The sequence below is a fragment of the Mus pahari genome, chromosome 9 (genome assembly GCF_900095145.1).
Source record: "Mus pahari chromosome 9, PAHARI_EIJ_v1.1, whole genome shotgun sequence".
Classification (NCBI taxonomy): Eukaryota; Metazoa; Chordata; class Mammalia; order Rodentia; family Muridae; genus Mus; species Mus pahari.
The window spans coordinates 7,787,556-7,802,940 of record NC_034598.1 but is presented as its reverse complement, the minus strand read 5'-3'; the positions used below and the strand labels follow the sequence as shown (position 1 = coordinate 7,802,940).

Here is a 15,385-nt window from a genome sequence, read left to right as displayed (position 1 = left end):
ATCCTGGTGTTGGGCTAATAGCTTCCGGGTGATGATCGTCCAAAGGGGTCAGACGCAGGTAGCATCACTGTGTCCTGCCTTACCACACCCACCGAAGGGGCCTTTATCTAAGGGGGACCCTGGAGGAGGAATCCTAGGGCTCCAGTCTTTTACCTGCCCGTAGCTGGTTCCCTCTCCCAAGCAGAAGTTGTCCTCAGATCCCATGGACCAGCCTTCATTAAGTCCTGCCAGGCTGACACAAGCGATGGCTTTCTGAAAACATAACTTTTAGTATGTATCCTTTATGTAAAGTTTATCTTAATTACGTGTACAAACTGTGATTGTATTATATTAGAAAATAGAACTTACGGGCTGGTGAAATGGCTCCATGGTTAAGAGCACTGGCTTCTTTTCCATAGGACCCAGGTTCAATTCCCAGCACCTCTTTGGAGGGCCACAACCATCTGTAACTCTAGTTCCAAGGGATCTAGCACTCTCTTTTGGCCTCTGCAGGCACCAGGCACACATAGTGCACATACATGCATGCAAGCAAGACACTCATTCTCATGAAAATAAGAATAAAATTTATAAAAGAAAATAGAAGTGTGATATTTTAAAACACACACTCATAATTTTACCACTCACTAGTAATCTCTCCTATTATTTTAGTAACATTTCTTTTTAAACTTTACTAATCATTTTCCACTCATGTGCTTTATAAAGTAACATATCTTGTATAACATTTTTACATTATTTATTTTTATGTGTCATTTTCACATTAATTAATTAATTAATTGTGTAGTGTGTGTGCGAGTACGTGCATGTGCATGCACATGTGCACCAAAGCACACATGTAGAGGTCAGAAGACACCTTGTGGGAGCTGGTTCTCTCATTCTACAGTGTGTATTGTGGGTAAGTTCAAGTGTCAGGTTTAAGTCACCAGGCTTGCTGGCCAGCACCTTTTCCCACTGTGCAGTCTTATGACCCCCTTCCTTTACGACCTATTTTAAATGGTGGGCTTTTTTTTTTGAAGCTGATCATATATTATAAATCTCTTTACATGAGGCTGAATATCCTCATAATAGTTCACAATCTCCTACCTGCAACTCCAGTTCCAGGTGTCAAAACCTTCTGACCTCTAGTGTAGGCATCAGGCACACAAATATATACAGGCCATACATAATACATAAACAGTGTGTGTGTGTGTGTGTGTGTGTGTGTGTGTGTGTGTGTGTAGGAATGCAGAGATAGAGGTGCTATAGATACATATAGAGATAGATATGTATAATATGCTTATATTATACATAGTTGTTAGTATTGCTTCCTATAGATGAACCAGGGAGATTTAACTCATTTCCCTGATAGGCCACTTGAGGCTGATTTCATTTTTCTCCTACTAGACAGCACATTAAGATGTTTACACAAACTGCGTATGACTTCATTGTGTTTTCATATCTCCACTGTGACACAATTCCCAGAGTAACTTGAAGGGGTGGTGGTTTTCTTTTAATTCATGGTTTCAGGGGCTCACATCAGCTGGCTTGGTTGCTCTTGGGCCTGTGGCACAACAGAAATGTGGAGGAAGCGCATAGCACGGGAAAGCGGCTCCCCTCAAGCCAACCAGGAAGCAAAGAAACAGAATAAGGAGCCAGAGGCAAGACTGACTCCTCCAAGGGCACAGTCCCTGAGACTTGTTCCTCCGTCTAAGGTTCACATTCTAGCTTCCATCACTTCGGAATAATGCCATCAAGCCCGACTTCATCAATGAGTCAATACTCCGATGAAGTCCCAACCTTCAAGAATACAGTTACACCACACCAGGGTCCATAGCCGGGGACCAAGCCTTTAGCATGTGCTCTTTTGGGACCATTTTAGATCCAAACCATAATATTCCCTAAAGATAAATTCACAGGATTATTCCCGGGTCAGAAGGCCTAGAACTGTAAAGATTGTTCTCCCTGCAGGAATACCGAATCTACTTCTGTAGCCCTTCCTCCGTGCTAGGTCCCCTCCCTGTCACCGTCTTTCCTAGTTCCTACACAATTTGCAAAACCCACTGTGGGATTTCTCTGAAGGTCAATTTAGCAACAAAGTCATACCAACAGGATAGTGTCTTGAGCCTCAGACAAGCAGATCAGAGCCAGGGGACCAAGGCAGGTCCCAAGAATAGCCTGGTTTCTGCAGCAAGCAGCCCGTAAGTAGGGTGCTATCTGGGTTTATCCTGAAATTGTCACAGAGAAAGCGCATGTAAGATTGCAGGTCGAAGCTTGGGCTTGATTTCTCCCATGACCTCAGACACGCATCCAGGCACTGAGGTCTACATGGGGGACACAGACACAGTGCTGGCTGGTTTTTATCACCAATTCTACAGAAACTAGGGTTACAGGGGAAGAGAGGCCCCCATTGAGGAATTGCCTCCACTACTTTGGCCTGATGGCAGTGCCATCCCTAGGCATGTGATTCTGGCCTACATAAAAATGGTAACCAAGCATGGGCCATCAGGAGAGTGGGGCCAGAGCTTGCTCGTTCCACCAACCTTTGCTCCTCTGTGTTCTGCATTGAGTCCCTGCTCAGCATCCTGCTGCAACTTCCTTCGGTGCTGGACTGTCACCTAGATGTATAAACTGTGGGATTCCTTGACTCCAGGAGTTACCTTTGATTGGTGTTTTATCACAGCAGTGGGTTAAAGTTAGGGCAGACTTATGGGTCCTGCCTTTCCCAGACTGGCTCTCAGTTCTCTCTAGAGCCTAAGTCTAAGCTGCTGTGGGGGGACTCTTTCCTCTGTCCCTTCATGGAGTGTGCCCAGTCTTCTGCAGGAAGTGTTGAGGGAAGAGAGCCATATGCTTTAAAACAGAGCCGGATGCCCGATGCTTCAGAAAGTGCCCCCACTTGGCCCTCCTATAGCCTGGGACATAGGAACATGTCCACTCAGAACCCTAGGCCTCCCTCTAGGCCAGTGGTTCTAGAAGGACAGAGTACTGTTCCTAATGCTGCGATCCTTTAATACAGCCCCTCATGTATTGGTGACCCCCCCAACCATAAAATTGCTTTTATTGCTACTCCATAACTGTAATTTTGCTACTGTTATGAGTCGGAATATAAATATCTGTGCATTTCAATGGCCTTAGGTGGCCCCTGTTGAAAGAGTTGCAGTTCACAGCTTGAAAGCCGCTGATCTACATGTGTCTCATCCCTCGGCTGTGTTCCCCAGAGTTGAGCATAGATCTCACCGTCATACGAATACCCCTGGTGAGGTGGAGACCAAGAGGTAGCCATGGAGGAAGAGGGCCGGGTGGAATTTGGGTGGACAAGGTAAAGAGCATGTGAGGGTCCTGAAGTAAGAAGTGGGGATCGCACTGTGAACTCCGACGGGGGAGCTGCTCTCGCTTTGTCTCCATACTTCACATAGCACTCCACAGAGTAGTTTCTGGACATAAGTTCAAACCCAGCCATCTCGTTAACCTTCTTTGAAAGCAGAACTAAATCTAACATTCTAATAGTTTGTTGCTCTGCCTTATAACTGTTAATGGTTGCGACACATGGCCAGCCACCGTTACTTCTCTTGTCCCTGGCTCTGCTAAGGTTCAGAGCAGAACTAAGAGAGGCATCGCCAATCAAGGGTTTGGTGTTGAGGGGAAATGAAAATGTGTCTATGAGCCAAAGCAACATGTTCTCCAAGCCCTTACTTGACGTGGCTGGCCAGAGCCCTGTAGAGCTGCTGAGAGACACACTATTCCACTTTCAGATCACTTTCCGGAGGGAGCACCTTGAAGCCTGCATCCTCTCCCTGGGCTGTGATGTGATGGCTCGAGAACGCAGCAACTTTGAGACCTACTCCATGTGTTATGAGCATGTCCTGCAGCATGCCAGGCAGAAACTTAGCCAGAAGGAGCAGGTAGGTGCCCAGAGAAGTGCAAAGGAGAAAGCTTGTGGGCATGGAGGCCCCAGAGTCACCAGACAAAGAAAATCTGAGTGGGGTGAGGGGAGATGTTCTTATGACAAATTGGTGCCCTCCACCATTTCTGTCCATTGGTTTCTTTTCTTGGGCCTCGGCACTAAGGTGACAGGTGACAGTCCTAGCAGCAATGGGGTGTAGGCTTTAGAGGGTTACCAAGAGTACAAGACGTAATCAATGATGTGTGTGTGTGTGTGTGTGTGTGTGTGTGTGTGTGTGTGTGTGTGTGTGTGTGTGTGTGTGTGTGTGTGTGTGTGTGTGTGTGTGTGTGTATGCTTGGTCCAGGGAGTGGCACTATTAGGAGGTGTGTTTGTGGAGTAGGTGTGGCCTTGTTGGAGGAAGTGTGACACTGTGGGCGTGGGCTTTGAGATCCTCATCTTAGCTGCCTGAAGATGTAGTCTTCTCCTGTTTTCCTTTGGAACAAGATGTAGAACTCTCAGCTCCTTCTCCAGTGCCATGCCTGCCTGGATGCTGCCATGCTTCCCACCATGATGATAATGGACTGAACCTCAGAACCTGTGAGCCAGACCCAATTAAACGTTGTCCTTTATAATTGCCTTGGTTATTGTGTCTCTTCATAGCAATGGAAACCCTAACTAAGACAAAAGTTGATACTAGGAGTAGGGTATTGCTGTGATAGGCCTGACCATGGTTTTGTTTGGAAGAATATGGATTTTGGAACTTTGGATTTGGAAAGCCATTGAATGCTTTAAGTGGGACTAAAGTGAAAAGTTATGGGTTCTTTGGAGTTGTGTGGGACAGTGTTTTGCTGGGGCAAACACATGAAAAAGTATTTTTCTGAAGTGGATACAGATTAAAGGCTAAATCAGACTCATGAAGGAACACTGACACAGGAGAGAGGAGGTTATGTTAAAGCAAGCATGTGTAAGGACACGTGATGAAGGATTCTTCCCTAACAATGTGCTTGTATTGGTTCGCCTTACATTGCACAGATGAGCTCCATCTGTTGTGATTCCACAGAGAGAAACACCAAGAAGCTTCTGGTGGTGTGCTAAGGCTTCTTACCACTTCCACAGACTCGGGCTGATTGGCAGAGCGATGTCAGGTGATACAGACTCAGGTGGAGTCTTGCTAAGTCAGACTCACATGCTGAGGCAAGACCTGTGGGGGGACACGTGATGTTTGGAGAGAGAATAAATAGGACTCAACAGATTGTGAAAAGGGCTTGCTTGGAGAGCTAGCTAGCTGTGCAACACTTCCTGGTCTTGAGTCTTCGCTAATCTTCAATTCACTGAAAGACACAGAAGAGAACTTCTCCTGGTGTACCTGATGGCCCTGATACCTCCTGCTGACTCACGCCAAGGCTGAGGGCTGGCGGTCTCTGCTAGGCTGTGCCACTGCTGCTGATTCATGTTTGCTGTCCCCACTCCACTGAACTTGACTGCTGGTGTATTTGTGAAGTATTTGCAAGCGAGTTGCCATTGCTGACCTGTAAACTGAATTACTGATTTCCTGACATTGCAATTAAGATTTGCTCCAGCCTGGCATGGTGGCGCACGCTTTTAATCCCAGCACTCAGGAGGCAGAGGCAGGAGGATTTCTGAGTTCGAGGCCAGCCTGGTCTACAAAGTGAGTTCCAGGACAGCCAGGGCTATACAGAGAAACCTGTCTCGAAAAACAAAACAAAACAAAAACCAACAAAACAAACAAACAAACAAAAATTTGCTCCGAACAGGTCTATTTCCCCTATAACCTTTCTTTTCCACTACCTCTGGTGGGTGGTGGGCTAAAAGGGAGGTTAAAGTGTTTAAAACTCATCATTAAAAGTAGGCTTTGAAAAAAATCAAAGTTACATGGGACTTATTGAGCCATCCTTGCAGAAATATAGAAGACATTGATGCTGAGGGTGATTTGAACTCTGCAGGTCATTTTTATGTTTTGGTGAACAATGTGGCTGCTTTTTGCCACACTGCTCAGACAGACAGAATAGTCTGTCTGAGGCTAAGGTGAAGAGACACACAATAACTGCATTGACAGAGGACAGCTCAGAAACATCCAGCATAAACTTTGGTTTACTCTCATGAAGTGTGTTTTGATCAAGCATAGTAAACTAATAAGAAAAAAAATACAAAATGTACGGTTCAAGTAGTTTTTTAAAAGCACCAGGAAGTGCAATGGAACTGAATCCTGTGTTCAAGGAGATAAACAGATTAAGGGAGTGGTGACTACGGGGGCAAGATCCCACCCAGCTAAGCTTATTGTTTGTGTGTTTACAGTTGTACAAGGAATAGTTCTATATTATGTTAGGCATTATTACCTGGTTATTGTTTTCATTTTGACTTTTAATTTGGAATGAACTACAATCCAGAAATGGAGGGTACTCCTATGATCCAGATTTTGAGGCTAGAAGATAACGACTTTTAATTTAGATTCTGACATGGGATGACACTGGCTTTTGATATGGATCTTGAGAAATATTGGCCATGAAAAGCTTAGGCCCAAGCTTGGTTGTATACACCTTCAATCCTAGAAGGCAAAGCAAGCAGATCTCTGAGTTCAAAGACAACCTGGGACAGAGCAAGTTCTAGGTGAAGAAAAGCTTAAGTCCAGGCGTGGTGGTACAAGCCTTTAATCTCAACACTTAGGGGACAGAGCCATGCAGTTCTCAGGATTCAAGCTCAATCTACAGAGCAAGTTCCAAGCTTAGACAGTGAAGGAGTTGGAAAACAGAAAGCTGGTGGAATGTGATAACAAGGGGGCCATGTGCCAATTACAGCAAACAGCAAAACTTGGCAGCTTCGGCCATGTGGCTCTGGTTTTATAGCCAAGAAGAGAAGGGACTACTTGGACAAGTGATGCTGGTTAGCTAGAGCTAAGAAATTAGCAATGATTAAGAAGAGACCAGCAAGCCGGGCCTGGTGGCGCAGGCCTTTAATCCCAGCACTCGGGAGGCAGAGGCAGGTGGATTTCTGAGTTCGAGGCTAGCCTGGTCTACCAAGTGAGTTCCAGGACAGCCAGAGCTATACAGAGAAACCCTGTCTCGAAAAACCAAAAAAAAAAAAAAAAAAACCAAAAACAAAAAAAAAAAAAAAAAAAAAAAAAAAAAAACCAAAAAAAAAAAGAAGAGACCAGCAACACTGAGGTGAAATCTTCTGGGAAGTGTTTTCTGAGAGCTCAAAGAGCTCTGGCAGCTGGACTTGGTAATCTGTAAAAGTCACCCAAGCGGTACCGTTTTGTTGTTGTTGTTGTTTTGTTTTGTTTTGTTTTTTAAAGATTTATTTATTTATTATATGTAAGTACACTGTAGCTGTCTTCAGACACACCAGAAGAAGGTGTCCATCAGATCTCGTTACAGATGGTTGTGAGCCACCATGTGGTTGCTGGGATTTGAGCTCCGGACCTTTGGAAGAGATAACCGACTGAGCCATCTCACCAGCCTGGTACTGGTTTTTAAAGGCACAAAGGGGTCATGGAGGCAGCTGAGGCTTGGCATAGTGAGAGGCTATGGAAGGCCTGGTGAAAGTGTAGCCTCAGTTGAAGTCGACACCCCAGGATTAAAGGGGTCATGCAAATTAGTTGAGGCTTGGAACCATGAAGATAGCCTATGAGAGGCTATTGGTGAAGCCTAGTTTCAGGAAAGGACCCCAGCATATTGGAGATGTCAGTACCATGGGATGATCACCAAAAACAGCAGCAGCAGTGGAGTGGCTCAACCTGAGCTTAGAGTGCTACAGAGGGCAGAGCTGGAGAAGTGATGCCAGCCCTTTGGAGGAGCCCAGAGGATCATGTGTGGATCCCAGACACTGAAACAAGAAGCTGTAACGTTGAAGCTTCCTTGTACCCTAAGACATTAAGAGATGTCAGAGCTGTGGGATATCTGCCAAGGAAAGCCGCTAACAGGGTGTGGAACCAGCCCAAAAGAACAAAGTTTGTTGTTGCTGAATGCCAGATTTGCCAACAGTGGTCAATAAAGATGAAAGGAGTTGGAGATACGTCAGACACGGAGATGCTGAGTTTGGAGTTTTCCCAGATGGCTTCTGTCTTGTTTTGTTCAGTATTTCCTCACCATGATGTTTTGGAATGGTAAGGTATATCCTATGATGTTGGAAATATGTGATCTGTTTTTAAATTTTGATTTCTCAGGGGATTACAGTTAAGTGATTGGATGAATCTCAGAAGAGACCTTGAACTTTGGACTTAAAGCATTATTGAGACTGCTGTAGACTAAAGGGACTTTTGAAGTTGGAGTAAATGTATTTCTCATTTTGCTATGGCTAAGTATGGCCAGGGAATGGAATGTGGTGGTGTGAATGTGCTTGGACCAGGGAGTAGCACTATTAGGAGGTGTGGCCGTATTGGAGACATCTCTCACTGTGGAGGTAGACTTTGAAACCCTCCTCCTAGCTGCCTGAGGATGTAGCCTTCTCCTGTTTGCCTTTGGAACAAGATGTCAAACTAGAGCTGGAGAGATGGCTCAGTGGTGAAGAACACTGACTGCTCTTCCAGAGGTCCTGAGTTCAATTCCCAGCAACAACATGGTGGCTCACAACCATCTGTAATGAGATCTGATGCCCTCTTCTGGTGTGTCTGAAGACATCCACAGTGTACTTATAGAAATGAAACACACACACACACACACACACACACACACACACACACACACAAAATCAATCACACAAACAAGCCTGTTAAATAAACTCAAGTGAAACGAAAAAAAGAAAAACACAACTTAAAAAAAAAAAAAAAAAAAGATGTCAAACTCTTAGCCCCTCCAGCACCATGCCTGCCTGGACGCTGCCATGCTTCCCACCATGATGACAGTGGGCTGAACCTCAGAACCTATAAGCCAGCCCCAATTAAATGTTGTCCCAATATAAGAGTTGTTTTGGTCATGGTGTCTCTTCACAGCAATGGAAACCCTAAGTCAGAAGTTGTTACCAGGATAAGCCTTTGGGGGAGGGAGTGGGGGGATAATATCTCTCTCTCTCTCTCTCTCTCTCTCTCTCTCTCTCTCTCTCTCTCTCTCTCTCTCGTTCTGTCTGTCCATCTTCATATCATGGGTCAGTTTTATTGGTCAGATCTCCTTAAAACTAGGTTGTAGTACCCAGAGGGTCATATTGTATGTTCTGTTTCAAAATTGATTGTATCTGAAGACCCATATTATTTTATTTTATACTCAAGGGAAAAATATGAAATTGCCTAAAAAAACTAAATGAAGCATTAAAATATTAATCAGGGAGTCCTGGTCTTGCCCACACTTGATGACTCCCCCCATAGTTGAACTCTTTGTCATTGTAGAAGCCTGGAAATTATGTTGTGGGGTTTTTGTTGTTAATTTGTGTGTACACATGTGTACACATGTTCATGTGGGTGGGTGTCATTTCTCAGAGATGAGGTATGTTCTCTTACTAGAACTTGGAGCTTACTGGTTCATCTTGGCTAGCTGGCCAGCAAGCCTCAGGAGTACAGGCATGTACCCCATGCCTGGCTTGCATGTTAGCTTTTGATGTGTTGTTTGAAACCCCAGAGTATATCTGCCCATAGTGGTGCAGCCTTGTGACCTCAGGCAGGAAGATGAGAAGGTTAGGGTCACCCTCAGCCATATATTAAGTTCAAGGCCAGAGGGGAGAGTAGGGAGGGAAGAAGAGAGGGAGGGAGGGAGGGAGGGAGGGAGGGAGACAGACAGACAGATAGACAGCCTAAAGTCTAACAAGATACCAAGTACAGCCCAGGCTACTGACAGCCCAGGATCAGGGGCCAGAGGGTTTTGGAATGAGGCTGTGTAGACACCGACTGGCAGGGGTTACATGGGTGTTGACTGAGCCTTGCCTTCTCCTCCTCAGGAGGTAGACGCGCTACGGGGAAGTCAAGTTCCCTCTGAAGACGGTGCCAGCCAGGTGGGTTGGTTACTCCGCTCTCAGTGCACTGGAAGCTCGTGCTGCCTGCAGAAATCTCGTCACGGAGGCCCATGCAGGCACATCTGAGGACTGTAATTTCATTCTGTGTAAATGCTCTTCCTAAGGGGCATTTTTTTCGAAGGTTTTTCTTGTTTTTTTGTTTTGTTTTGTTTTTGTTTGTTTGTTTTTAAAGTTGTCTCTGTTGTGTATTATTGGAAGGGTTGTGACTTGGCAGAATTTTGTGGGCATTGCAACTTTCTTTTTTTTTTAAGATGCCAGTTAGAATGTATTTCAGAAATGAAATGATATTTGGTTGAGGGGTCAAGGGAAGACCAGGGTGGTGATGAAGCGGAGACGGCTGCAGGGCTTATCAAAGGTGCTGTACTTAAATGCCAGCTCCTTGGGGCTCGTTCATCCGTCATGTTACATTGTATGAAGGGCGAGCACCTTTCACCTCTGCACTAGGAGGAATGTGGCTGTTAGATGTGTCTGACACTGCTCAGGACTGTTGAACCGTCCTGAGGTTCTGCCATGCACATCTATCCAGGAGGCAATTTGCCTTCATGAGCCTGAAAATGGAGACTGTGCTAGCCTTCTTCACGGGACTATTCTGCTCCTTGGAATCCCTCCATTGCTAGCCTCCCCTCATGGCGTCTATTCTGCATCATTTCCTGTAGATTGCAGAGCTCAGTCATGACATGATCATGGAAATCACTGCTTTGAGGGCCCAGCTCACAGACCTGGAAGAGGAGAATCTGAATCTGAAAATCCAGATTAGAAAAGAGGTCCAGGAAGAGTACAGAGAATTGGTGCAGGCTTTGTTTCTGACCTGCCTACACATAAAGGTAAGTGTCTCTCACCTGTGACTTGAGAAGACCCATCACGGCTACATACCGAGGGACCCATGACAGAATGGACTTTGAGGTACCAAGAGATTCTTGAGCCCCCAGCATTCTAATTCTAAGCTGGAAGGTTTTATTTGGTTGGGGGTTGGGGGGTTGTTTTGTTAAGTCATGGTCTTGTTATGTAGTCCCAGCTGCCCTGGACCTTGCTAATAGCCCGTGCCAACCTCAAAGTCAAACCAATGCTGTTGCCTCAGCCTCCCTTCTGCTGGGATTGTAGACTGCACCACTAGGCTGGCCAGCTAGATTTGCCACAGAGAGAATCAGCAGTGGTTTGCCACTATCTTGTTTTGTTCTGTTCACATTTGTGTGTGTTTGCGTGTTCTGTTAGTATGCGCATGCCACAGCACACACGAGGAAATCAGTTCTTTCCTTCCACCATGTGGCTTCCTGGGACCAACCCTCTGAGATGTCACCAGCCTGAGTTGCCACTATGCTCTCAGGATAGACTAAGTTCTGGATAACTGGGCTGTTTATTCGACATCTAGCTGCTGTTGGAAAGAGGAGGCTTTCTGCTTCAACTTCCCACCAACGTCTACCACTGTTATTTCCATTGAGTGAGATACCCAAGTGGGTAAGCCAAAAACCCTCTGCTGCCATGCTTGAGAGGAGGGAACAGCTGTGGAGAGCTTTCTGGTCTGGAAACTGAACTAATTTTTCCAGATCTGGTTAACCCTCAACGTGCCTTTCTGCCTTTCCCCCACACTTAGAATTAGGGAGCTACGAACCACTCAACTGTGGAGCCCCTCAAAAGAGAAATGATGGGACTCCCTTGTTACATCATTGTGGAAGCTAGTCACTGTAATAAAACTGTTTGAGCATCAGGAAGACAGATGTCCTATACCTAAAATGGGCCATCACGAGCTTGGATACCCTGCCCTATGGATTTCGGTACACACCTACAGTGCTCCACTGCATAGGTTTCTTTCCCAGCCCACTTCTGCATCACAGAATACTCTTTAGAGCCAGCCCCACTCAATCCCTTACCTCCCACCCTTCTAGAGCCAGTCCTACTTAATCCTGTATCGCCCTCCTGTCCCTGGGACTTCCAGAACAGACCCTAGGGTTGTTTTAACAGGAGATGCCCCTCAATGCTCTGTCTGCCTTCCAGGGAGTATTAGAGGTTTCTTCTTACTTGCAAAATATAAATGCTTACAAATCTTTAAAAAGACCAAATTCAAAATGGACCGGGCCTAGAGCTACAAGAGAAGTCGGAAGCCAACCTTTCCAGAGCAAACATGCAGGCATAAGAAGATAAAGAGTGAACTCTTAACTCCTCCCAGACTGAAGGAGTTCTACCAAACATCGAGAAGTAGGGAATCCCTATACAAATCAATGGTCCCAAGGCAGTGACATTGTCCCCACTGATAGCCAGCGGGACTGGCCAGGCTTCCTGCCGTAGTTTCTAACTGGGACTATCCGCCTGCCTTCCTCTGTGAGGAAGTAGCTCAGGGATGGGAAGGACGTCCCCATACCCATTTCTCATCCCTGAGCCTCGAGGCATCTTAGCATTCATCTGTTGTGGCCACCACAACGCAATGTCATAGTGTGAGCAGCAAAGCACAGAAGCCAAGAGTCAGAGCTGAGGGTACGAGCGTGCTCTCCTCCGTGGACTGGCCCCTTCCTAGTGGACCAGGAGCTGCCCACTGCCTGTCGAGAGAAATAAAAAGATGACGTCTCTGCTCCTACAGGGCACAGTCTCCCTGGGATCGGAGCCCACGCCTATGAAAAGATCGTATGTCTCCAGACATTTGAGGTTGAATGCATGAGCTTGGGAGGACTCACGGTTCAGCTCTCGGTCCTGAGTCTGCAGTAATAACTTACATAAGCGTTCTGTGTCATCACTAGCCACAGCCACTCAGGACAGAACGTCTCATGCCCAGGTTCCCAGTGGAGCCTAAGGAGGCAGCCAGCCCATTGTCTTCCTCCACTTATCCATCTTTAATGAAATTCCTCTGTAGCGGCTCATCAACAATAAGGAATCATTAGATTCTGTATCAACCTGGGAGCCATAAATCCACCTTTCCCAACTAACCTGATTTAGCCAATAGATTTTCTCTGTCACCTCCCATGGCTCTACCCACTGTCCTGGCTCATTGTGCCAGGTGTTGACAAACAAGCTATGTTCTAGACCTGTAGGTGAACAAAAGATGAAGCCCTGCTGGCGAAAGGTCTCTAATGTGCCTGCCTTGTAATACCCATGAGGAAAACTGGCTGGCTGGAGGGCATTTCAATCCTGCCCTTCACGCCCTCAAACCCATTGGACTTTTTGACCTGAGTCTGCAATTTTCAGGAGAAGCTGGATGAGAATCAGTTTAATTTGATCCAGAAAGTGTGTGAGCTCATCGGTGAAGTGAGAGCAGAAGGGATTGCCAACGTGAAGCAGCTAAAGAAAACCTGGGGCTCTGCCAGACCCGATGAAGAAACAAACGAGAACACAGCCAAAGTACGTGAACTCTCCCATGCTGCCTTTCTTCCTCACTCCCAGCCCACCGCTGACCCACTTAGAATTGCAAAGGGGTTAGACATTTTAAAAGGGTCCTAGGGTGAGGCTCCACGTGGAAATGTGTCTTTCTGGAAGGCATGTTTCTGGTGTTAGGAAAAGGACTGAAAGTGGCCTGTTCAAAAAGTAGTCCTTCTTGGTAGGAGCAGCTGTGTGCCTTGGAGCAGGACAACAGCAGCACCCTGGCTGCTCTACTGTGCAAAGCGCGGAGCCTGGGCCGCTGGCGGCTGGCTGTGCAGCAGGCCCGCCTCAGAGGGCAGCTGAGCAGGGCAGAGATGGTAAGTGTTGAAGAGAGCCCCTCCCCCGCACGTGCACGTGCACATGCACGAGCGTGCACACGTGCGCGCGCGCACACACACATACACTCACACACATACACACATACACACACACACATACACACACGCACACACACACACCTGTGATGCTTCTGCAGCTGCCACACTGGTGTCAGGTGGCAAGCCCAGCCTCGCTAAAGAATCTGGCAATTGGCAGTTGATCTTTCCCCTCTCCTGGGAATAGGCAACCTTAGAGTGTTGGGAGAAAGAGAGAACAGACAGGTGCAACCAGCCGTGGAGATGAAAGAATGGAGCATAAGAGAGGTGAAGAGACGGAAGGGGGGTGTTTATTAAAGGCTTGAGGCTGCTGGCTTTGTATTTTGTCTTTGATAATCTGAGGGAAATGAAGTAACAAAATAGTAAGAGGAAACTCTGCTTTAAACGCATTGAACACAAAGCGCATAGTGGTAGTGATTTGAGAAGCTGGAATCCGATTTACTCTGCTCTGTCAGGCTATCCATAACTAGACTCACACAAGCAATGACCGCCAAGAGCTCCACCCTGTAGGCAGTGTGGGCCTCTGGTGCGGCCTTAGCTGAGGCTTCAGATGAAAACCACAGAAAAGCTTACTTCCTCTCCCCCTGTGTTTGCAATGCTGGCAGGAATCTATTCACAGTAAAAAGGAGTGCTTGAGAATCAAGCTAATGGCAGAGCAAGAAGTGGCTTCACTCCATCAACAGCTCCTGGCTGCAAGGCAAGCCCTGGCCAAAGCTCAGACCGACAACAGGAAGCTGTGCTGGCAGAATGATACCCAGGTACTGAGATAGCCACCCTGAGTGTGGCCGCAAGAAGGGACACAGTGGCAGCCGGAACAGTCACCAGAGCTGCTTTAGAATACCATTGATTTGAGAGAGACCTGCAGTTAGTTCCCAGAGAAACTCAGGACAAATGGGTAACTGAGGTAGGCGCCTGTCAACATGTCAAGGCAGGCTCTCCCAGCACAGCATCTCAGGCACCCTGTACAGAGTCATGGTTGCTCTCAGCATCCCCATCTCTCCAGGCCTCTCCATTCTCTCAGCTTCCCTCGGCTTCCCCCAGCCTCCTTCTTCCCTATATAACCCAGCCATTCTGGCTACATACTCTATGCTCTCTCGGTTACTTGGCTCCCTCTTGGTCCCTCTCTATTTGCTCCATCTTTCTTCTCTTCCTCTCCCTCTTTGCCACCTTGTCTCCTCTCATGACCTGGTTCAGTCTACTGGTCGTGTCTAGTCTACTTCTTTGCCTGCTCTGGACCCTTCCAGATGCCTCCAGCTGTTCTCTCCCATATATCTACAATAAAAATCTTCTCCTCAACCATACCTAGGAGCAGTCATGTCCTCATTCTCATTCAGCTGGAATATAAACAAATTCCAAATTGGCACTCTCCCCCTTCTCCCCTCTGTCTCCTCTTTCTTCCCTCCTCCTCCCCTCCTCCTCCTCTAATTCTTCTTCCCCTACTTCCTCCTCCTCTCCTCCTTCTCCTCCTCCTCCTCTTCTTTTTTCTCTCCCATTTTTACTTCGTTGGTGGTGGTAGTGAGGCAAGGCCTTACTTTATAGCTCAAGCTGGCTCAGCTCCATTTTTCTTCCTTTAACTATCTAGAATCTGGTTTCCCCAGAGACATTTTGAGGGTGAAAACAGAGCCCAGTCAGAAGCACCCTTCAGCACTAATGCTTCTATGAAGAATCTTTGCCTCCTCAGAGGCAAGGGGGGACTCACTGCTGGTCCCCATGAGAAAGACGTACGACAATGCAAATGCAGCTCGTGTTCAGTATGAGCACCTGACAGGTAACTAGTACGGGTATCATCATCCAACGTTTAATGCTGACAAATTCAGTTTCTTCACCCGATAACATTCTGTAGGGGCATCAA

The 15,385-nt window shown here is 46.7% G+C and overlaps 1 protein-coding gene across 1 annotated transcript in view; it reads left to right on the top strand.

Moving 5' to 3' along the window:
* LOC110326726 overlaps positions 1-15,385 on the top strand; it is a 197,547-nt gene that overhangs the window by 169,288 nt on the left and 12,874 nt on the right. Inside the window, exons 38-43 of the mRNA XM_029542536.1 lie at positions 3,726-3,875; positions 9,740-9,793; positions 10,471-10,638; positions 12,989-13,141; positions 13,342-13,476; positions 14,139-14,291. Of these exons, the coding sequence (XP_029398396.1) occupies positions 3,726-3,875; positions 9,740-9,793; positions 10,471-10,638; positions 12,989-13,141; positions 13,342-13,476; positions 14,139-14,291 (813 nt within the window). The remainder of the gene's footprint in view (positions 1-3,725; positions 3,876-9,739; positions 9,794-10,470; positions 10,639-12,988; positions 13,142-13,341; positions 13,477-14,138; positions 14,292-15,385) is intronic.